Source organism: Fundulus heteroclitus, chromosome 12 (genome assembly GCF_011125445.2).
Source record: "Fundulus heteroclitus isolate FHET01 chromosome 12, MU-UCD_Fhet_4.1, whole genome shotgun sequence".
Lineage (NCBI taxonomy): Eukaryota > Metazoa > Chordata > Actinopteri > Cyprinodontiformes > Fundulidae > Fundulus > Fundulus heteroclitus.
Genome location: NC_046372.1, coordinates 17,600,320 through 17,623,026, shown reverse-complemented (window position 1 = coordinate 17,623,026; position 22,707 = coordinate 17,600,320). Strand labels below are relative to the sequence as shown.

The window sequence follows — 22,707 nt, the reverse complement described above, 5'->3', positions numbered from 1 at the left end:
GTACTAATGCAACAAAGAAATGACTGTATACATAAATAATTTAAGGATTCATATCTGAATGGCGTTGATTTTAAACCTCTTTCTAATTTATCGTGACAAGTTACGCCAAGCATTCACTGGCAGCAAGTCCAGTTTTTAAGGCATTTTTAAAACATTTTAATAAGGGCAGTCATGGTGTTGTCCATTGTCATATGTCATAAAAATATCCTAGATATTACTACCACTGTAGTTCTCTATTGCACATGAATGTACATGTGTGATATGATTACATTATATATATTTTTATATATTTATAAATGATTAAGAACATGGGACATTGGTTCTAAGGCAGGGGTGTCCAAACGTTTTGTCACCTGGGTCAAAATTGTCAAGTAGCAAGTATGCAAGGGTCAAAAAATATAAAAAAAATATATATTTTTACCTGCTCCACAAAATATGATCATGCAATATTTTAATTACACAAATTAGCCAGATCTTGCATATAAAGGGATGCATATATCATTGATGGTATAGAAAACTTGAGGTGTTTTGCACATATGCCTTATCAAAAGACGATAATTTAGTTTGCAAATTGTTTTTTGCTACCTGAATGCCCATCTCGATCAAAAAAAGAAAAATTTCAATTTGTCTGTGATGCTTTCTCTCTTATATATAAATTAAAAATGATCCATCTGCATTACCTGCCCCTGCTGGTAAACCAACTCATTCTTAAACTGCAGTTGTGGGCCGCACAAAATCAGTCCAGGGGCCGGAAATGGCCCCCGGGCCCCACTTTGGACACCCTTGTTCTAGGGGAATAAGCCCTTTGACTCTAGTGGCATGTTTTCTCTCCACTTGACTTTAAAGGCAGACCAAAAAAAAAATCCTCTACATAATATGGGGCAAAAATTGAAACCTTTTTTTTTTTTTTTTTTTTTTGCTTGCAGATAACGTCTCAATTTACGAGAAGAAGAGAATTTGGTCAGACTCCGAAAATGAGTCTGTAAAACCTTTAGTTTCATTTGCCTTTCAGGGCTGTTCTTATGGTTGTTCTGAGGAAACGGTTCCTCTCATGCATATTCATTCGACTTTTGCGTTAAACGTCCTTCCACAGTTCATTCAGTAATACCTGAGCTATTTAATCAGTGCTGTCACCCAGTTCCAGCGATAAAGGCTGACCAAACGTAAACCCGCTGATGTTGAGTATCTGCGTGTTTTCATGTGCGCGTAATGCTTCGTTTTAATGTTCCACCCTCTGAATGTTTCGCTTTGTAACTCCTTTCCATGCCTCTGCTTTGTCAGTGCATTGCATTGCATTGCATTGCATTGCATTGCGGTTTGTCAGTCATGAATTTCTTTAACCCTGCAGGCCACATGATATGTAAAAGGAAAGAGGAAAAAAAAAAAAGCTTTAACACCGCGACCACTTTTACACTTCTGAGAAAGTCTTTAATATATAAGTTGTCGAAGAGTACAATCAGGGAAGATTATCTCTGCGTTGCCAATGTGTTAAGAACATGGGGGAGGGGGGGCAAGAAGCTCTGAAGAAAGAGGTAACTTTCCCCTAAAAGGACACAAGTTATAAACTCTGTAAATAAAATCAAATATATTGCGCGTCACAACAAAGGGCCTCGCTTTAATTATTGTAATGTCCATTTTCTTCTTTCTTATTGATCTATAAATAGCAGGGTTAAGTATTGCAGTGCTTTTTGGCTAAATGACACATGACAGTTATTGTGAGGCATAAGAATGGTAAATACATGGAAGTAAGATTAAAAAGAAAACCCATCTGCTGAGTAGGTGCAATGCCAGAAATGATGAAAGCCGATCCTAAATCTGGCCTCTGCAGCTAAAGCTACGTCATTCAGCCATCGGAAGTTACTACCTTCCTCTTAATATAGCGAATTATTCACATTTATTTCATCATTGTGCATGCTTTTAGGGATCGCCACTGATCATGGAATAATTATTTTGGTATTTGCAGTAAAAGAGTGACACTTAACCTAAGTAGACCATTCTATTGGCAGTTCACAAAGAATCATTTTTATTGCGTAGTTCCGTGTTTTTGTGTACATGTCCACAGATTCACACTAGATTTTAAAATAAAATCTTTATTCTATTAGGAAGAACAGCAGCGCTGCAGAAAGGGGATCTCAATGAAACGCACACAGAACCTGTGGATATGGACTAAGTTACCCCATCTCCTTTCCTCTTAGTCTGGGATGCTTTACTGCTGTTTAATGGCGTCCTTATTGAGGAAATTCTCCTTTATACTCTTAGATTACTGGATCAATGTGTGCTTCTGTGCTTTTTTGTCTGTCTTGTTGTGTCTCTGCTCTGTCTTCTCTAACCCCCAGTCGGTCGAAGCAGATGACCGTTCATACTGAGCCCGGTTCTGATGGAGGTTTTTTCTTCCCATTAATGGGAAGTTTTTTATTTCCACTGTCGCTTCATGCTTGCTCAGTATGAGGGATTGCTGCAAAGCCATGGACAATGCAGACGACTCTCCCTGTGGCTCTACGCTTCTCCAGGAGTGAATGCTGCTTGTCGGGACTTTGAAACAATCAACTCGTTCCCTTATATAGGAAATGTTTGACCAATCTGTATAATATGATTGAATTTGACTTTGGAAAGTGCCTTGAGATGACATCTTTCATGAATTGGCCCTATATAAATAAAATTGAATTGAATTGAATATTTTTTTTATCTCAAGACTTTCTGTTCTTGATTAGCTTTTAAGGTGTCCTTTTTTCCCCCCAATTTTATAACAAGCGTGTTTTCATTGGTGGAAGGTACCTGATAAAACCCATGAAAACTCTATAGTAGAGGGGGAAAAAAACTGATTTATGTCTCTGTGGTACATAGACTCTCGCTGATATTGGGTTAAATGTCACTTAGCAAGTTAAAGTTAAACCACACCCTTTTCTGTAACCACCAACAAACCTTTGGCCTAATTCTGGTGAATACTTGAATCGTTTCTTGGAAGAATTGGTAGAGTTTATTTCACGGAATGGTGGAAGGATTTGGAGATTGATTCAATCCAGTTTGTGCGATGCGCTTATTCCTAGTGGGCATTTGGCATGTGCCTAGGCACCGCCTTGCATTTTGTTTGTTTTGTTGCCATCTACAGGCCTTCTAGATCGTTCTAAATGAGAAAACAGCGCCCCCTGCTGTTTGGTCTGTACCCGTGGTCAGTAGTATGATGAAAACTATTAATAAACTCCTGAAAAAGTACAAAACTTAATGTAACTGAGGTTTTCTCTTTAATATTAACGGCTTAGTCAGCAGTGAAAATGTTGGTTTCATCCTTTGTTTTGACCGCAGGCACGTGTGGCTAATAGCCATTTATATTGTTATATTATATAGTTAAAGTGAGTGTGTGTGTGTGTGTGTATGTATGTATGTATGTATGTATGTATGTATGTATGTATGTATATATATATATATATATATATATATATATATATATATATATATATATATATATATATATATATATATATATATATATATATATATATAATTTTAACAGATTCTTCAGAGCGATTGCTTTAAAGCATTAAAAAAACAACAATAAAAGTTACATTTTTGACCCATTTTTTTGTTGGGATGGGGCGCATAAACATTTTTCCTTTTTCAAGGCGTGAGGGGGCCATGCAACAGAAACCATTTGAGAGCCACCGGCTTAGGGTGTTCACACAGGACCCATAAACCAAGCTTATTTTCATCTAAAGGTTACACTTTGAGTTGAAACTTGGACATGACTGGAAGTTTTAACTGGAAACTGATCCCAAACGAGACCAGATCTGGAATGGCAAGCAAGCCAACCCTGGAGTTCCTTTCTTTGACTTCAAGGCAGTTTGAGCTACCAGGTAAAGTTAGCTGTGCAGATTCGGTCAGAAGTGGTGGTCAGGTCACATATCCAGACAGAATTATGGCGGAGTGTCGTTGATGACTGCAAAAAGCTACTGAAAAAGTTTTGACATGTTCACCCCACCCTTAAAAAAAGCTTTAAATAAATCACTAAAAGACGTTAATGCATGTGTTAAGTGTCTGTATTCTTCTTGTCTTCCAGGTCCCAGAGGAAGACATTGTGAGCGTGACGGACATGCTCCACCATCAGAGGAAAGAACCGGCCGCCACCTGATCTTGGCAGTATTTGCTTCGGCTCAGTGATCCAGACCCGTTGCGTCCTCCTCACCGTCTCCGGCTCCTCTTTGGACAACAGTATCGGGAAAGGCGGCTAACCGTGCCTAGATCACCGCTGCGTTGCCAGCAGTATTAACGACTACAAGTTCGCCACGGCAGCCAGAAGCGCTTCTCTGTGACGTCCACTCACGGCTCGTCTTGAGTCCTCTTGTCTTAGTTAAGCTATAAAGGCTACGCAGACCCCCCCTCCCAAGTACACACTTATGCACACGACGGAGCACAAATGCTCATCGGCCCAGATGCAGGCAAAAACGCACTTAAATCTGCAGTCAGGAATTCAGGCACAAACACTTATAATGTACCTTTTCTTTTCTAAACAGAATCCTAGTCTCTGTGGCTAATGAATGATGTAAAGTCAATTAGTTTGACCGCGGGACTCCCTTATGTAGCAAGCAGTGCTGACCTGACGGCATAGTCTTCCTTTTATATTTCCAGCACATATAATGAGACTGGGTTTGCTTTGTTTTTGCTAATTTCCTGAAGACTTACCATTACTGTTGAAGGTGGCCGTGCGTGTGGTTGTGTCATAACTTTTCAAGCCTTCCCAGCAAAAATGTCAAGGAGAGTCTGAAGACGTTTAAAATAATTCCCGCATTGTTTTGATGGTTAGGCCCCTTCAGAGCAGTGCGCGTATGCGTACACCAGTTTACTTTACGCCGTGGCTAAAAGCTGCGAGAGCAGTAATGCTGCGGATTATTTTCATTTGCGATCACTATGAGAGATTTTTTTAACGCAGGTGCTCGCTCGTTTTTTGTTTGATAGGAATGTGGAGTGTAAACTTACTTTTTTTTTTTTTAAAGAGGTCAGCATTTTTTCTAACCACAGTGTCAAGGTCAATAACACCATGTCTTAGTTTTTGCTACTTGCACAATAAACATTTGATTTAGTGAATTCAGTCAGGTTTTTTTTTTTTTTGTTGTTTTTTTGGACACTTGAGTCCTCTTGTCTTAGTTAAGCTATAAAGGCTATGCAGAACCCCCCTCTCAAGTACACACTTATGCACACGACGGAGCACAAATGCTCATCGGCCCAGATGCAGGCAAAAACGCACTTAAATCTACAGTCAGGAATTCAGGCACAAACACTTATAATGTACCTTTTTCTTTTCTAAACAAAATCCTAGTCCCTGTGGCTAATGAATGATGTAAAGTCAATTAGACTTTACATCATTCATTGATGTTTGACCGCGGGACTCCCTTATGTAGCAAGCAGTGCTGAACTGACAACATAGTCTTCCTTTTATATTTCCAGCACAAATAATGAGACTAACCCCAGATTTGCTTTGTTTTAATTTAGAAGACTTTCATATTAACTAGTTTCTTCCTTGACATAAAAGGGATAAGCGTCTCCGTTTTACACGATCTCGTCTTATCTAGTCTCTACTGATCGATCTCTGGAGGAACTGCAAATATGGCTGGGGTCGGAAGTATAGGCTTTCTTCATACAAATTTAAATTGGATGTATATTCCTCGTGTTGCAATCCCCCTGTTGCAGCTGAAACAGCCATAACATACGACTTATGTAGCTAACCTAATAATCGTTGACTCATTTCCTGAAGACTTCCTATTACTGTTGAAGGTGGGCATGCGTGTGGTTGTGGGAGGATGTGTCATAACTTTTCAAGCCTTCCCAGCAAAAAAATGTCAAGTGGAATCTGAAGACGTTTAAAATAATTCAAGCATTGTTTTGATGGTTAGGCCCCTTCAGAGCAGTGCGTGTATGTGAACACCAGTTTACTTAACGCCGTGGCTACCAACTACCGCTCGGTAATGCTGCAGATCATTTTCATCTGCTGGCACTATGAGAGCTTTTTTAACGCAGGTGCTCGCTCATTTTTTGTTTGATAAGAATGTGGAGTGTAAGCTTACTTTTTTTTTTTTTAAGAGGTCAGCATTTTTCTAACCAGTGTCAAGGTCTTAGTTTTTGCTACTTGCACAATAAACATTTAATTTAGTGAATTTCAGTCAGTTTTTTTTTTTTTTTTTACAATCTGAAGTATTCTACAAACATTTGTAATTTTTGTGCTGCTTCGTTCATTCAATAAAAAACAACCTATCAAAAACGTTTCTAAGTGTAAACAGACTTTTTGTAAACTAAGAGCCGAGATAAAATACTGAGTACCTCATGACGGGCCGAATCCTGACACTCATTCCTCATTCCAAATGGATGCAGTCATGTAGCATTTTTATAAAAGAGAACTAATGTGGTGATTAAAGTGTTATTAATGGGTTTCTCACCACACTTTGCAAGGAACATCTTTAAAAGGAAGTTTTAAAGTTGGTGTCAACAATATCATCACTTCTAAGGCTTGGATGAGGTATATAAACATCCTCCTAATGAGAGAAGAGTACAGCAATTATTTGCATTTTGGGATGCACCATGAGGCTCACATCAGTGAAATTCCAAAATTGCTTGTAAATATATATAACAAATATGAGATGCAGTTCATTGTCCAGAGCTTAGGCACCATAACACATTCATGTGGCTTCCTCACAGGCTCTGGGGACGGATAGTTTTGGATGAAAAGTAAAGTATTAATTTAGTTTTCTCTTATTCTGAACCAAAAAGTTCACATTTATATTTGAATGTCAAAGAAAAAGGACAATACTAGAGGAACCAGAAGATATCCTTGAGGAACACCATGGAGATGGTCTACAATCTCCGAAAGCAAAGCTGTCTGGTAAGGAAAAAAGTGACGTATCTCATGAGATAAAGGCAAAAAAAAAAATGTATTATCTGCTATTAAGTTTGCAACTGGAAATAGTTACCGCTCTGTAACTCTGCATAACAATGGTGTAGATGTCATCGTTTATCTGTAGTTGTACTCATAAGCGTGAATGACAACAGTTATATTTTTACACGGAAATAGCATTTCTAAGCATTTGAAATGCAAAACTTAAAGAAAAAAAGTCCTGCTAATTAATTAACATCCATTTGAGATTCTATAAAAAGCCACCCTCTAACATTACATGATCATCTAAAAAGAACGTTCGGAATTTGTGACTGAATGGGTAATTTTCGGTGTGTGTCAAAAGAGGTGGGTGTAGGTTGTTATAAATATGATGGTCCAACATCATTTTCATTCAAGAGTTGCACCTTGAGTTAAGTCACTGGCTATTGTCACTATGGGCTCCAAGGTCGATGGATCTCCAAAACACTTTGGTAAGTACTTTATATCTAATCAAAAAGAGGTTTACTAACTTTGACAAAAAACTTTTTTGTGTGTGTATCTTGCAAAATAGTTATTTTCGTGAATAGTATTGTGCATGATAAACCGTTTAATGAATTGTTTAGTAGATAAGATTTAGTGCAATACACTAATCATAATAAAGTAAGTTTGTAAATTGTCCTCGGTTATAGTTTTGGACACCTGTGACGGTTTGTCATATTTGAATTATTTTGCTTATCTTTTTTTTTTTTTTTGCGGCTCGCGTTTTCTGAAAGTAGGCTGACAGGAAGGGGGGTGAAAGAGGGGGAGAGACATGCGGCAAAGGACCGCGGGTTGGATTCGAACCCGGGTCGACCGTGTCGAGGACTAAGGCCTCCGTATATGGGTCGCGCTACCTCCAGCGCCACAACCGCACCCCTTTTGCTTATCTTTTAAGCTTTTTCTTTTAAGTCAGGTACTTGGTCAGGATGCCTTGCCTGGACACACAGTTTTAGGTCTGCATACATTTTCTTTTTACACTCTTGAGATTAGGTATCTGTGATCGTCAGGTCAAAACATACAATTTGGCTCCACTGTGAAGGTCATTGTCTTATTGGAAGACCTAAGCTTTGATTTTCACTTTCAATCTTCCTAACTACTGATGCTACCTAAAGTCATATTCAATACATTAGAAATGATCAAAAAGTCCAATTATTTCAGTAACCCAATTAACTAAGGTAAAAATATCCATTATACACATTAATTACTAATTGACAGATGTTTTAAAGCCCACATTTCTGTGAATAAAGAGGATATTTGTGCATATAAATAATGAAAATATGACATTTAAGATTAGAATACTACATCAAATCGAAAGTAACACATTTGTAATACAGAAACGTGGGCTTCGTGAAAGTATGTTTAATACTTGCTTAAAGGCTGATACTTTAAAAATATTTTTAATCTGACAAATAAGCTTCTTTGGAACCCATATTTTAAGTCATATCAAACATGACTGTGTTGCATGAAGTGCACCTGCCACTCCCGTGTTAAGCTTCACAAGCTTAACATGGGAGTGGCAGTTTCACAAGACCTCATGCTCAGTGGTTATGGTACTTTTATCAACAACAACAAAACTTTATTATTGTTTTATCAAATCTGCTCTTACCTTTTGTATTTATCTGCTGGATGTGAGTCACTTATTGTCAAATTTTTTTTTATCAGTTTCAGAATATTGTGAACCATCTGCGGTATAATTGCTAAGACTTCCTTTCAGAGCCTTTGTGAACTGCATAAGGTCAAGTCACCTAAAATAAAAAAAGCATGATCAATCTATGCTGATCCACGTCATCTCCTAAGATCTGAGTTTGTTTGGCTCCCATCATGCAATTCAGTTGTATTTATACAGTGCCAATTCACAACACGTCATCTCAAGGCACTTTACAAAGTGTGTGTGAGGTCCAAAAGTGTGTGTCTGTAGCAGTTCATTTATTTCTATAACACCAAATTAACTCGAATGCTGTTAATTAATAAGAATCTTTCAAAGCTACACCATGTGGGATTTTCTACATTCATTGATTTTAAGGCGTAGTAGTCTTATTATTCTCAACTCTGACGAGAATAATAAAAATATCCCTCTCAGTTGGGCATTTAACAAATAGAAATCATTTTAGTAATCCTAAATGACAAAAAGGAGACATTTAGTCTGATGTGATGTCAGACAGTAAATTAAAAAAAGTTATGTGTATGGTAAATATTTTCTTTTTTTTTTTTTTTTTTTAAATGTCCAACTTGTCGCCGTACCAGATTATATAGCTTTTAGGTAATTCACATCTGCAGTAACTTGACAGGTCAAGATAGAGAGCTTAAGAACTGTTAAACATGAAGGGAATATACATGTATAGTCAGTAACTATATACAAAACAAACATAATCCAGCAACACTTTAACCTTATTTTACACAAGTGTAGAATAAAAAAAACAACAGCATCATCCTAATCATAATCAATGAACATCAATGTCTGGTTTAAATGTTATGTACATAATCTTCATTTTTGTTTGTTTTCAGCGCTCATCTTGATGCTTCTGGGGATTCACTGGGGTCTTGCACTTCCAGTGCCGACTAACTCCAACTGTGAACTCTGCGATTTTACACCTGGTGTGAAGTTATTGTTATATGAGACAAACCTGTCACTGAGTGCTTATGTAAGTACCGGTCACTTAACCTAAAACTATATATATATATATATATATATATATAATATAACTGTACCGATGCATTAGTCTGTTGCTAACTGAGTCCAAAAGTCTAGTGGCACGCTTCATTCATTATCTTAAAATGAATTAATTTCCCTTCAATTTATGTATTTTGTTTTGATTCACAATAAATGTCTCAAAGTACTTTTGCAGGGGGAAAAAAATTTAATTTCTATCTAATTATTAAGAATCCAGTTAGGAACCCCAGCCAACCTTTCACTGGTAAGGGACTTCCAGCAGAACCAGGTCCATTATGCACAGGCAGCTTCCACAATTGGCTTGGGGTTAAGGGGGCAGGAAGGAGAAAGAAAAGCACAAAAACACTAAGCCATGAATACTTTCTGTGAAAAAAAAAAAGAGTAGTACGCAGAGTTAATGGCATCAGTAACTAGGTGGTCACTGTCTCTGTGCCGGAAATGGACACAGTTAAACACAGAAACACCGAGCTAGGAGTACTTTCCCAGGCTAGGATAAAAAGCAGAGTACCTAACATTAGCAACAGACCTTCCCTTCAGGAAGAAAAAAATCCCATCTAAACAATAATTTACTGCGTTAGAATTGATCCTTCACTAAGAAAATAAACACAATGGAAGTACATAAAGTTAATGTCAGTAACAGCTCCATCTGTCATGGATGGAAGCTCCAAGCAAGAAAGTGATGCAGCTAAATATGGAAGGTTCTATTGTAAGGCAACAAAAGCAGCTTATTATCTTTCTTTGTTCAAATTTGTTTGCCATGTTCAGAAAAGTCCAGAGCAACAGTGAAACTTGAATAGTCTTGGTTGGCTGCTGACTGAACCTTACAGTTCTCTGTGGCTCGTTCTGTCTGACCTGTTATTCCTTGAAATATTTAGATCTAAGGCCTAGCGATTTGCTCTTGTCTAAATATAGACCGTGTATTTCAAAAAATGACTACCTTTACACATGAATTCCTCCAACATCATTTTCTTTTGGTCCCTTACAGGAAGAGTTCTTCAAGTTCATTAGGCCTCCAGTCCCTGAAGAGGCTCCTAGCGCCAGCGTAACTGGCAGCAACTTTACTGAGAAGCTGCGAGACATCTATACGAAGTGTCTGCTTTTTCAGTCGCATCTCGAGCAGGCGGAACAGTACATCCGTGATCTGCAAGGAGAAGCTGTTTTGAAGGATTTAAAAAGGCCAAAGGGAAGACTCAGGCATCTTTTAAACACAGTAAAACAAGATATCAAATGGATGCCTTTGCCAACAACACCTGCTCCATTGAACCTGCCCGTAGGTAATAGCTATTCAAAGAAAGTCTATGCATGGGGTGTCATAGTCCAGATGATGGCCTGGGAAGAAGAAGTACAGCGGGTTTTGGAGGAGGAGTGTGAAAGCAATATGTGCCCTTTGAGAAGCTAATGTGGAGAAACGGTGGAATTCATTGATAACAAGACGTAATGACTGTTTTTAAAAAGTGTTTTCAAATGTAGTCAAATGATGTCCAAGATTTTTATGTAAGTCTTCCGACCGGTGTGAACCATCAAAATGTTAAGTGCCGTTTCTGACCGAACAATCAGTGGTGGCTCCTCTATTGATGGGGGGAGTAACGGTCATGCTTTGGAGCTTACCTTTTAATGAGTTTCTTTTCTTTTTTTTTATGTTTGTTAGAACAAGTGAATGAATTATTTAAATATTTGTAAAGCACGTATTTATTTAAGTTAAAACACGTCATTTGGCATATGGTTTTATTTAAGCTATTTATGTAATAAATGTATCCAAATGGAAAAAAAAAACCTGGAATTGTGGTGTTAAGAATATGTGGGTTGTTAACTTTAGTGTGTTAGAATTTGAAAATAAAAAATGAAAGGGAAGATTCCTGGTGGAGATTACCTGCTCCACCCACTACAGTACCGTATTTTTCGGACTATAAATCACTCCGGAATATAAGTTGCAGGATTGGCCAAACTATGAAAAAAAAATGACTTATAGTCCAAACACTATGGCAAATGTAAATCTAATATAAACAGCTAGGCTGAACTGAGGATGCTATGAGTACATGCAACTGGGTGCAAAATAATAGCCATCCATCACTGATCGGGGGTTATTACTGTTATTGGTTGAGATTACATTTGCAGTAGAGTGACGGAAAACTATGACATTGCTGCTGATTTAGCTCAACTGAGTGATCAAATTAAAGGTGCATCCTCAAAATAGCGGCAGTGTGGAGTTGGATAAGTAAAGTTGTTCTCTGGAAAAAAAAAAAAAAAAAAAAGGTTTTCTCCTAATTTAAGGCACATTGCAGCCAATGTTGCATGTGCTGTTTACTCTCTTCTCATAAAATTGAGGTAAAATGATCTGTTCCGAGAGATTGTCCAGAATAATAGCGTTTTTGGATTAAAAATTGATTGGAGAAGGAAAAGTCTACAAAACTGAAGATTAATTTAATAATATGCTTGTCAGCAAAAAGAGGTCTCATACTTCAAAACCGGAAAGAGCCAGAAGAAAACTGCCAACTACCAATCACATGGGGGGAAGGCTAGCCAAAAATGACATGGAATCAGCCACTGATCCGCTCCAAGACAAGGAAGTATAACCATATTTCACCTATTTTAGCTTCACTCCACAGCTGCCTGTTCATTTTAGGATTCATTTAAAAATAATTTAATTTGCTTTAAAAGCCTTGAATGGCCTCGCCCCACCCTACTTTTCTGAGCTGCTGCACCCCTGGTCGACCTCTCAGGTCAGCTGACCAGCTGTTCCTGATGGTGCTTAAGCCTAAACCTAAATCTAAGCTCAGAATGGACCGAGCGTTTGCCATCGCAGCTCCGAAACTTTGGAACAAATTGCCGCTGTACGTTAGACATCTCTTCTTAAAACCCACGTCTTCTCCTTGGCTTTTGATACCATGTAGAGTGTTGATTTGTTAATGTGTATACATGCATATTTTCACCGTGTGTGGGCAGTGCCTTTTTATTTATTTATTTTGTTTTATTTTATTTTGCTGCCTTTAGCTATGGTCTTCTTCATTTTTTTATTATGTCACATATTTAGCATGTTTTTTTTTTTTTGTTATACAACGCTTTGGAAGCCTTGTGTTTGTTGAAACTGTGTTATATAAGTGAAGTGGATTGGATGGGATCAAAGGTCTGCCGTTAGCGGTGAGTTCTGTAACAATTAGAGGACAACAATGTGACGCCTCAAGAGACAAGAAACAATATTAAGAGAACAGATTATTTAGGCCACAGCAGGCTGTAAATTAAGTCTACTTGTATAACACATTTCAGCAGCAATGTGGTTCAAAGTGCTTTAAATAACGTAACTTAAAAACATAAATATATGGAAACATCCACCGTCTGTGAGACCGGTAAGAAACATTAAATTGTATAGAGTGAAAACATCAATATGCATCAAATATGTTGGTCAGAGTTCCTGTTATTATGGGTCAAAAACACCTCTAAAGAGGGAGTCTTCTGTCTTGATTTAAAGGAACTCAGTGTTTCGGCTATTTTGCAGTTTTCTGGAAGTTTGTTCCCTATTTGTGGAGCATAGAAGCTGAATGCTGCTTCTCCATGTTTAGTTCTGGTTCTGGGTAAAGAACGTGGAGTTTGTTGACTCTGGCATCATGATGTGGGGATGTTTCTCATCCAATAGCATTAGATTTTTCACACCACATACAAGGGATCATGCGTTACTTGAAATTGTTATTCCTAGACTTTTTATTAAATAAATAATAAAAAATAAAAACTTCTGTGACATAAAAATGTTTTTTTCTGTGGCAATATAAGAAACAAAGAGGAACTGGGGGAGGTAGTCTATTCGTCCTGGGCTGGAATACCTGTTCACATGTGCCATAAGGGCCTGTCACCATACAGCAAAGATGTGAAGCACTTCTCAAGAAAAGGTTTTACAACTACATGATGCTTTGGTGTGTTACAGGAAAACTACATCTAAAAGCATTTTTCAGTTCATACAGGATATTTTATTGACGGCCTAAAATTCTTTTTTTTTTTTTTTTTTTTTTGCCTTGTTTCTGTGAATTGATACCAAATCTATGAATAACTCTTCATGTTTCGAATGGGAACACAATGTGCATGGTTTCCAACGCAATTGCATGCAATGGATTAACTGGTTATGTAGGGACCTGGAGCTTTGCTCACTTTTTAAAACACTGCTGTTATTTTGAAAAGAACTTTGTGTCTGTACATAACAACGTTCATGAGAGAGACCAGACAGTCAGAAAGATTCATAGACTTGTAGGCAGGTGTTGACAACCTGAACATCCAGTACCGATCTGACATTTACTCTTTCTTGATAGGATGGGAAAAATAAAGCTATGTTGCTGTTTATTATTTTCCTATGTAGCTCCAAATATGAATGTATATTGGGATGAAATAAAAAATGTCAAATATATGTGGAGTTGGACCGGAGGAAAAGACTGGACCTTGCTTTTTACATTATGTAGTGTTTTGTGTGTCACTTGTATTGCAAGTATCTGACTGAATGTTGAAATAGTGATTTGACTTAATGGGTAACATTGCTAAAATGCATGTAGTTCTACATTTGCTCATCTATGGTCATGTTTCCTTCTGTGACACTGGTGTGGACCATCTGCTCAATCAGGGATGAGTGACAACAGGTTTGCATCATTTGGGACCATTACAGTGGAAAAAGCAGATACTGTCAAAATGTGGGAGGTCATGTTTGAAGTTTCCAACAATAAACAGCCTACTGATTAACCTTTCACATGTTTGGATGTGTATATTCAGCAGGATTTTCATAAAGGTGGGTATCAATGACATGTGATTATTATTATTATTATTTTTTTATTATCTTGGCATGTTTATATGTTTTGGACTACCCTCTTACCAGAGCAGGTGGGATGTTCCAGTTAGGTGAGACTTCTGTAACAGCTTGTTGCACTCTTACTGAAGCAGCTTAGTCTTTTGTTTTTTACTCTTTGTCTTTACCTGCTTTTTCTTTGCCTTTTTACTTATGAATTCCCAACCTTGTAGTGTTAATACTCTGCATTTCTATAAATTGTATTTTCCAATTAAATTTTTTAGGTTTGTGTTCTCTGTTTAAGAAAAGCTACCACAGGGCCTTAGCCTCAGCCTTTTGTAAAGGCATAGAGGAACACATTAAAGTTACTTTGAATCCTGCAACAGTTAGCTTTTGTTTTTTAAAGCCCTGAAGGCTTTCCCTAAGTGTCATTATGAGAATAAGTACCATCCTGGCCAGCCTTTGCCTTCTTTTTGTTTTGCTAGTTATTTAAAATGAGTCAAATTAATAATGCAAGGTAGTAAAATGAGTCAGAGGTTTAAACCTCAAAATTCACTTGAACACATCTAGTTGATAGGTTGTTGTAAAGACACACAGGAAGTACTGGGAGGGCTACCAGAAAGTTAAGAAATCAATCATAGTAATATGTTGTCGTAAGTTCCTGATAGTTGCCTGACGTAGAACAGAGTTGATGCAAATGTGGGATTTTTCAGTTTAGAGAGAAATACCTACAAATGCTATTATTTGTGAACGCTAATACACTGTTTGGCCTGAGTTTTGTGAAGTGTGCTGTGTTTGCATGTGTGAAATACTGCAAATGATACACATTCAAAGTATTTCATCCGGTAGAAGAGACAACAATCTTGGTATGGTCCTGACTTGATGACTAAATCGTGTGCTCATTGGCCCCGCACCTATATATGTTTTCAAAAAACGATTGGACTGAAGATAGGGACGTTTATCTTGAGCACATCTTACACACGCCTCTTATAACCAGCGCATATATGATGCTGTTTGACTGAGATGACATTTCCTTGATTGATTCGTCAAATCAAGCTTTGCGCCAAACAGCAATGAAATACATATCAGGTACAATATGCCATTAACTCAAAAATTTTTTCAGTTTTGTTTCCACTGGTCAGTTTTGTATCTGTGGTATAGTATTTTTTTAAATTATATTTCCTTGCAGTCTACTGATTGTAAGTGTTTCAAAGTGGTGACATTGTGCAACTGTGTTTGCAGGTCTGCTTGGGGTGGCATTCGCCTGCATGGCGATGCTGTTGGAGGGCTTGGCTGTGACAAATGCGGCCAAAATTCATGCGACTGGAAGACAATGCAGCAACACAAGCCTGAAAGACCTGGTAAACCTCGCAAGACATCTGATGGAAAAAAGCTTGGAACTCTTCGTAAGTTTGCACTGGTGCTTGAATCTGTACTTTGAATCGTATGGTTTTCTATTGTTAGGCTGCGTGTCATTGCTACCATTTTACTGAAATGTATATCATTAATTGCAGTTATTTAGCGTCAGTGATAATTCAAACAGTTTCCTTTCAAAGTAGTTAGTGTGTGTGTGTGTGCATATGTGTATACTCACACACAGACACACACAGACACATATATATATATATATATATATATATATGTGTGTGTGTGTGTATGTATGTATGTATATATATATATATATATATATATATATATATATATGCACCTCAACACATTCAAACAGCATCCAGAAGGATGCTCAAACTAATTTGATCACACAAATCATAAATAAAATTTGTAAATAAATATACTATTACGCAAAACAAAAAAACAACATATATATGTATGTATGTGTGTGTGTGTGTGTATATATATATATATATATATATGTATGTATGTATGTGTATATATATATGTATGTATGTATGTATGTATGTATGTATGTATGTATGTATGTGTGTGTGTGTATACTCAGTTTCATAGAAAAGCATAAAACATATTTTTATTATGTATTTATCACTGCCTTTAAGCATGATTTAAGTGTGAAAACCTTTTATTTAAAATATCAGAGCACTTATAATTAGTTTTAGAAATACTCCAATCAGTATGTGACGAAAATGTATAATTTTCTTGCAATGTCAGCTGCATTTTGTGGGTATAAAGGTCAATGCAACTATGGATTCCCTGTCTGCATCACTATTAAATGACATGCCTTAATTGGCGTGTGTGTGTGTGTGTGTGTGTGTGTGTGTGTGTGTGTGTGTGTGTGTGGACAACAGGTGTGATCTGAGTAAAAGAGTACTTACTGACGAATAGTAGATTTAGTACCTCATCACATCTAGACAGTAATTATAAACTGTGAATAATTAAGCCTTGGTATGGCGTGTGATAAACAACATCATTAATGCCAGTTCTGGGTCTTTCTTTCAGGATGAATTCAACGGGAACTTCACGAACAATTCCTCACTGTTTCCGGAGCTGCAGATCCACAATAGCTCTACTCTCAATGAGACAAAGGTTCTGTGTAGCCTTGCCTTCATGGTTGAAGCCCTGAAGGCAAACATGAAGGTTCAGATAGAGCTGGACTCCAACGCAACTTTGTTGTCAAAGCTTAATGAAACAATCACACATGTCACAAACCTTAACTTTAAGGCGTCAGAATGTTTCAATGCCAAATGCCCAGAGGTACCCAAGTTACCCAAGATGCCTGAGTACACGTTTGGGAAGAAACAGTGGGGCCACAGTCTGTTGAAGTCAGCTGAGGATTATCTAAAGTGGCTGCACAAAATCCTACCTTCAAAGACCAAAGAGGTTAAGAAGAAAAAAGTATATTTTAAAATCATTGCACAACGTCAGTACTTAAGGGGAGCAATGCATCATTTGTGATCTCATCTGAAAGTAATTAGTTTCAAACGCTGATCTGGTTACAGTTAAGGTGCCTTTAACTTAGGCACATTTTCCACATTAATGACTCATTTATGTAACAATTATCTCTTTTTACTTTGTAATAGAATAATGTAAAGTAGGTTATATAAAAAAAATCTATTTTTAAAGTTAACTGACAACTCTTAAACGGCATGATTTACACACAAAAAAAAAAAACCTATTCATTAAAAGGCCGATAGGCATACAATGTCTCGCTAGTGCAGAATTTAGAAGCAGTTAGTCTAATTTATCACACAAATAGCTTCCAGTTAGCCTAGCATTATAGAATATTTAATGAAAAGCATACATTTCCAAACCTAGAACTCAAAATTTAATAAAATAAATGGGGACACTTCAAAGTAAAAAGGGAGGGATTACTTGCTAACAAGAATATTCACACATTTTTAAATATTGCTGTTAAGCTAACTAGGTGCTAGCTTAGGCTTCTACTGTAGCTGATGACCGTTTCAATAAGTGGACCCATTTACTAAAACATTTCTACAGAAAAGCTATATCAGAAAAGGCTTTGTTTTAATACATTTAATAACCCCCCAGCAATTGACACATCCCTGTGTGACTGTAATTAATCAACTTGCCAAGGGAACAGATGAGAAGGGGTTGCAATGCATTTCCTAATTACAGAAGGGTGTTTTCTTAGCCTTCACAGTGATTAATTGTTTTGCTCTGGTCACCCATCCCTTGTGAGAAGGCCACACCGCCTGAGAGAGAAAGTTCATTTGAAAGAATCACCTTCGGAGAGTTGTTGTTTTAGACTTTAATCAACAGACCTCGCAGATACATAAGCAGCCAGATGGATGTCACAAAAGTTGTCTGTTGGGCTTGGATAAAAAAATATAAAAATAAAACATGATTAATGCTAGTCTCATCCTGGTCACATTAGGTAATGAATTCATTTTTTTTCCCTATTTATTGTTATGCATGACTGTCAAATTGATGTACAAAAAAATGTGTTGAAGTTCTTCAGGCTCAAATTTGTTTTATCTATCAATGTTATCCCATATCCATAAAACGTGTTTTTGTTCTAACAATAAAACTGTTATTTCAAGACTTCTTGACTTGCATGATTCTTTTCCATGGCATCTTCACACCTCGAATCAACGTTGAAGGACACCGTCTACTCTGATGTCAGCAATCCTCACAAAACAAACCAAAACGACAAGTTTTTTTTTTAAATGTTTTGTCACTTTTTATTAAATAACAATTATATATGCATGCGATACACAAAAGCACCAACACATTCTTTGCTGTTTCAGTTTTCTCCACAAAGCAAACAGATAAAAAAAAAAAAAAAACCCAGCTGTGATAAGATTAAACCTGTTTCCTAATACGAACATGTTTGAAGCCAAACCTGATGACTGAGCCGTTTGTGCAGGAGACCTGATGATCATCACGGATGAATCTATGAAGCGTTCTTTGCACTTATGAAGTGTAAATAATACATTTTGAAAACAGCATGTGTACTACTTTCTGAGGTTGAAGGTTTTGAATGTCTTCATCTGCCAAGATAATGCAAAACTGTCCGAAACAGCCTTTATTTTGTCGAGTCTCTTCTTCAATCGACTTGTTTTTAATACCCATGGTTCCACTTGTTCTTCTTAAGCCAACTAAGTAGGTCTAGCTCAGACAGGCAGAAGCTCTGGAGGACTCTCACCGTAGCAATATTTTGCTTGGGGGTTTCGATAGGTGTTCTCATGCTGAACACTCTGTGCAGGACAGGGAGAAAATGGATAAAGTTAAACCTTTTAGTCAACTCAACATTCTCACTTAAAACAGGCACATGATATTGTAAGCATTCTCAGAAAATTATAACGCCAAAGTATAATGAATATACAGACTTGTTTATTATCCATTTTTTTAAATAAATCGAGGATAAAAACTTGAGCATGGTTTTTAATTGGGGTTTTGCGGATGCTAAAATGACATTTAAAATCGATACGTGTGGTTAAGTACCTGAGGGGAAAAGAAAAAAAAAAACTTTCAAAAATTCCCAGTGTACATAAAAAGTCTTCGCACTACAGTGAAAGTACCTGCTTTCTCATTATGTGAAAGATTAGACCAAGATAAATAATTTCTAATTTTTTTTCTTTTTACCTATAATGTATCCTTTCTGGCTACAAATTCATGTTTGGTGCAAAAACAACCCTGCCAGTCAGCAAAAGGACACTATATGCACAGTGAAGCATGGCGGTGGCAGCATTATGCTTTGGGGGTCTTTGTTACAGGTGGAAGTGGATGGAGTCTTAGTGTCAACAACAACAACAAAAAAAAAAGGTGGAAGGAATTATTAGCAGCTCAAAATGTGAGAGAGGAATGTCATTTTTCAGCTCCACAACTTAAAGTATAAAGCCAATGAAAGGAGGAACTACTTCACTAGAAGATAAACGGGCTGAGAAACTCAGGGCTCATTAACAGGGGAAAAGTTCTTTAATTGCATAACCCGTTTCATTTTAACGAGGGTGCGCAGACTTTTTATATCCATCCATATCCCACAAACTTGCGTGGTTACAACACCAAATATTACAATTTCTCGGCGTGATCTTTAACCCGTTCAGGACGTACTTGTGAAGAGGTCCTACACTTGGCCAGGCACAGCTCAAAATGATCCTCCACAGCAGTGAAAAGATTCTGGAAACCTTTGGCTGCGCGGTTCAGGAAATGCTCGAGAAGAGGTTGCTGGGTAAAAGCACACAGATAAGGAATTGATCAAATGCAAAACACAAGATGAGCGGATTACAAACCGCTGACGGTTTTTTTTGTTTGTTGTTGCAGCATCTTTAAAAAAAAAAAAAAAAAAAAAAAGCTAAATCATATCCAAACAGAATCCTTACATTTCGTGAACATCTATTAAAGTGTATGTTGAGAACAAGATGCAGACGGTGGAGAAGCTTCTAACATGTGGAGATTTTTGATTGCTTTGTTTTTTTTTTCTTCCTTTCTCCTGTGCAGATTGGATGTGACACGTTACCTTATCGGGCTGGAGGCAACACGACACGCAGTACTCGTAGATGCTACAGCAGCCGTTGGCCAGGCAGCTTTTGCAAATGTACTGCCTGGTGCTGGGAGAGTTGACGTTACAGCAGCCGTTGACCAGCAGGTCATTTCTCTCGCAGACGTAACCTATCGAGCAATAACGGACGAGAGGAAGCATTGATCGTAGGGAAAACGTTACCGCTGCAGTCACGGTTAGCGGCGGTCCCATTATTTACCGAGTTCGTCCGTGAGCAATATCTTGCCCTGGATGGAGTTTCTGCACTGGGTAATTTGGCGGCTGCTGTTGCCGAGGTGGAAACGCACTTTCCAGGGGATGCGGTGGTCCGCGTCTTTAACTTGCAAGAGTGTGCGGTCGCGCATGGTCCTCTCCTCCTGTGAATTCCAAGCGAGGAGATCAAAATTAATTAATTAACCTTGTTTTCCTTCCTAAAACTGAATTTTAGATTTTTCTTAATCCAACGCTTCAGTCTAGAATCTAGAAACCAAACGTGGGGGATAGAGATTGCGTACACACGATCAAAAATAAAGACGTACATCTGGCCCTGAATACGTTTCTGGAAAGGATGTGGGCTTCTATTCAAATATCTAACTAAATCAGTTTTATTTTGATAGCAGTAAACTGTGAAATCGTAATCAAATATGCTGCCGAACCAGCAAAGTAATCTGGAACTGTTGGTTTTAGCTCTGCTGCTAAAAACACAAAAATGTATTCCATCCTACAACTAAGAATTCAAATGCAAAGACAGAAGGTATTAGTAAAATTTAGGAAAAATAAAACATCTAATAAAGTCAACAACAAAAAAAGCTTTTAGCTCATTTAGTGAAATTAAACATTAAATGACAAGCTAAGTAATAAAAAAAAGGTTCCAATTTTTTTTTAACTTCTTACATATTTTTGACTAATTTCTGGTATGCCTTTGGTGCATCATTTGCCAATTTTTGCCGTTTTTATAATCCAGTTATGTATTATGTCTGATCTTAACGATCAGTTATGCTTTTCACTGTTTCGTGTTTTATTTTTGAAAAACCTCAACACCCCTTTCTGTTTGTTTATTAATCTAATGACCAAGTTGGGGACTGGGATTTGGTATGCTATACATGCTATCCCCTGGCAGTAAACATAAAAATATTTTTTTTTTATTTAGTGACAAAGAAAGACTGATTTTAGAAGCTAGTATTAAAACAAATTTGGCATCTAGACCAGGGGTGTCCAAAGTGCGGCCCAGTTTTCTCTCTATGCAGGTGTGTTTTTTTGCCACGGTTTCTACATGGAGACCCTCAAGCTTTAGCTGTATGAATAGAAACAACTAAGCTTTAAATCTTTAGTGATGAAGCTCCTTCCAGTGAAACTAAATAAGTTATTCTAGTTGTAGCTTTGGAAAGGTTGGACAACACGAAATTAGATCAGAAATCCCCAAGAATATACTTAGCTTATTTCTTATTATTAACAGAAACAATTAAGTATTTCTGTACGTTTGTTAATGCATAAAAGGAGTCTAGTGAAGGATTTATTTAGCTTATTCCTTTGTCGGTCATGTTTTTCTTTTCATACAGCGCTCTGAATCGTCTTGCCACTGAGAAGTGCTATAGAAATAAACTTTCCTTGCCTAAAACGATGGTTTGTACCAAATGGTGGCCAGGTTCTGTAATTATTGCGTATATATTTTCTTTGTGTCTCTGTCCTTTCTCCTTTTCTTTCACTCTGTGCTCTCCCCCTGTCATGTCTGGAATCAGCTGGAGCCTAATTACCTTAGCTGCAATAAAATAATAATCAAGGGTTGGGCCTATGGGGAGGATCTATAGGTACAAAGCCTCCTTTTTAAAGACACATATATTCGGCATAACTACGGCAGCAAGGGCATCTTTCTGCCTGAAGCTGGACGGGACAAGGGGAAGAAATGGCTGTGGCTTGCTAAATGAGGTGTCAGGGTTCTAATAACATATCAGTGACTCGTGGAAAATGTCTACTTTTTAAATGTTTTTTTTTTTTACTTCAATAAAAACACACTGTATTATACAGAAAAACAAAGCAGAGTATATGGTATACCCTGCTTTGTTTCTTAAAATATAAGATCATCCAACTGTAAAAAACCCACAGAAATAATCTGTTTTGAAGCTTGTTGTACATCTCCACCAATGTGCCAATGGGTGGCCAGTATAGTCCGTCCCTGCCAGTCCACCTGAGCCCACTTCCTCAGGTGTGGCGTGGGGCTGTGTACCTGTTTAAGGGTGCTGGTGAGGAAGTAGATGAGGGACAATCCGAAGACAACCCCCAGCACCCAGCGCTTCCTCAGTAGCCTCCGTAGAACCAGCATCATGGCATGGCTTCTCTTGGCTACCTGCAGACCATCAACCCTCCTCGGGTATTAATCCCCCGACCGTCTTCAAGAAATCAGAAGCGACGTGTGACAAATAGGTGCCAAACGTATATATTTATAAAAAAATAAAAAAAAACACCTA

At 37.5% G+C, this 22,707-nt stretch overlaps 3 protein-coding genes across 4 annotated transcripts in view; 2 read left to right on the top strand and 1 right to left on the bottom strand.

Moving 5' to 3' along the window:
- Positions 1 to 6,254, top strand: part of castor1 (cytosolic arginine sensor for mTORC1 subunit 1) — a 35,901-nt gene extending 29,647 nt beyond the window's left edge. The window contains exon 9 of the mRNA XM_036144113.1: positions 4,055 to 6,254. Coding sequence (XP_036000006.1) covers positions 4,055 to 4,126 — 72 coding nt within the window. The 3' untranslated portion in view covers positions 4,127 to 6,254. The remainder of the gene's footprint in view (positions 1 to 4,054) is intronic.
- Positions 6,255 to 14,206: 7,952 nt separating this feature from the next.
- LOC118564840 lies at positions 14,207 to 18,548 on the top strand. 2 transcript variants are annotated; one of them, XM_036144118.1, is made up of 3 exons: positions 14,207 to 14,331; positions 15,571 to 15,734; positions 16,741 to 18,548. In XM_036144118.1, exons 2-3 carry the CDS (start codon positions 15,597 to 15,599, stop codon positions 17,194 to 17,196), a joined length of 594 nt encoding a protein of 197 aa, XP_036000011.1. In that variant the 5' UTR covers positions 14,207 to 14,331; positions 15,571 to 15,596; the 3' UTR covers positions 17,197 to 18,548. The 2 variants fall into 2 exon arrangements, with proteins under 2 accessions (XP_036000011.1, XP_036000010.1); XM_036144117.1 differs by lacking the exon at positions 14,207 to 14,331 and adding an exon at positions 14,363 to 14,441.
- spring1 (SREBF pathway regulator in golgi 1) lies at positions 18,429 to 22,594 on the bottom strand. Its single transcript, XM_021309015.2, has 5 exons — positions 22,467 to 22,594; positions 20,463 to 20,619; positions 20,222 to 20,373; positions 19,816 to 19,929; positions 18,429 to 18,959 (listed from the first exon to the last, which is right to left on the bottom strand). Exons 1-5 carry the CDS (start codon positions 22,563 to 22,565, stop codon positions 18,876 to 18,878), a joined length of 606 nt encoding a protein of 201 aa, XP_021164690.2. The 5' UTR covers positions 22,566 to 22,594; the 3' UTR covers positions 18,429 to 18,875.
- Between the last annotated feature and the right edge of the window lie 113 nt (positions 22,595 to 22,707).

Coding starts and splice junctions, on each gene's coding strand:
- LOC118564840 (XM_036144117.1), top strand. Junction 15,735..16,740: donor AAAAAAGCTTGGAACTCTTC/GTAAGTTTGCAC, acceptor TCTTTCTTTCAG/GATGAATTCAACGGGAACTT.
- spring1 (XM_021309015.2), bottom strand. CDS start 22,565: ATGATGCTGGTTCTACGGAGGCTACTGAGGAAGCGCTGGGTGCTGGGG. Junction 20,374..20,462: donor ATTGCTCACGGACGAACTCG/GTAAATAATGGG, acceptor ATTGCTCGATAG/GTTACGTCTGCGAGAGAAAT. Junction 18,960..19,815: donor AGTGTAGGACCTCTTCACAA/GTACGTCCTGAA, acceptor TGTCCTGCACAG/AGTGTTCAGCATGAGAACAC.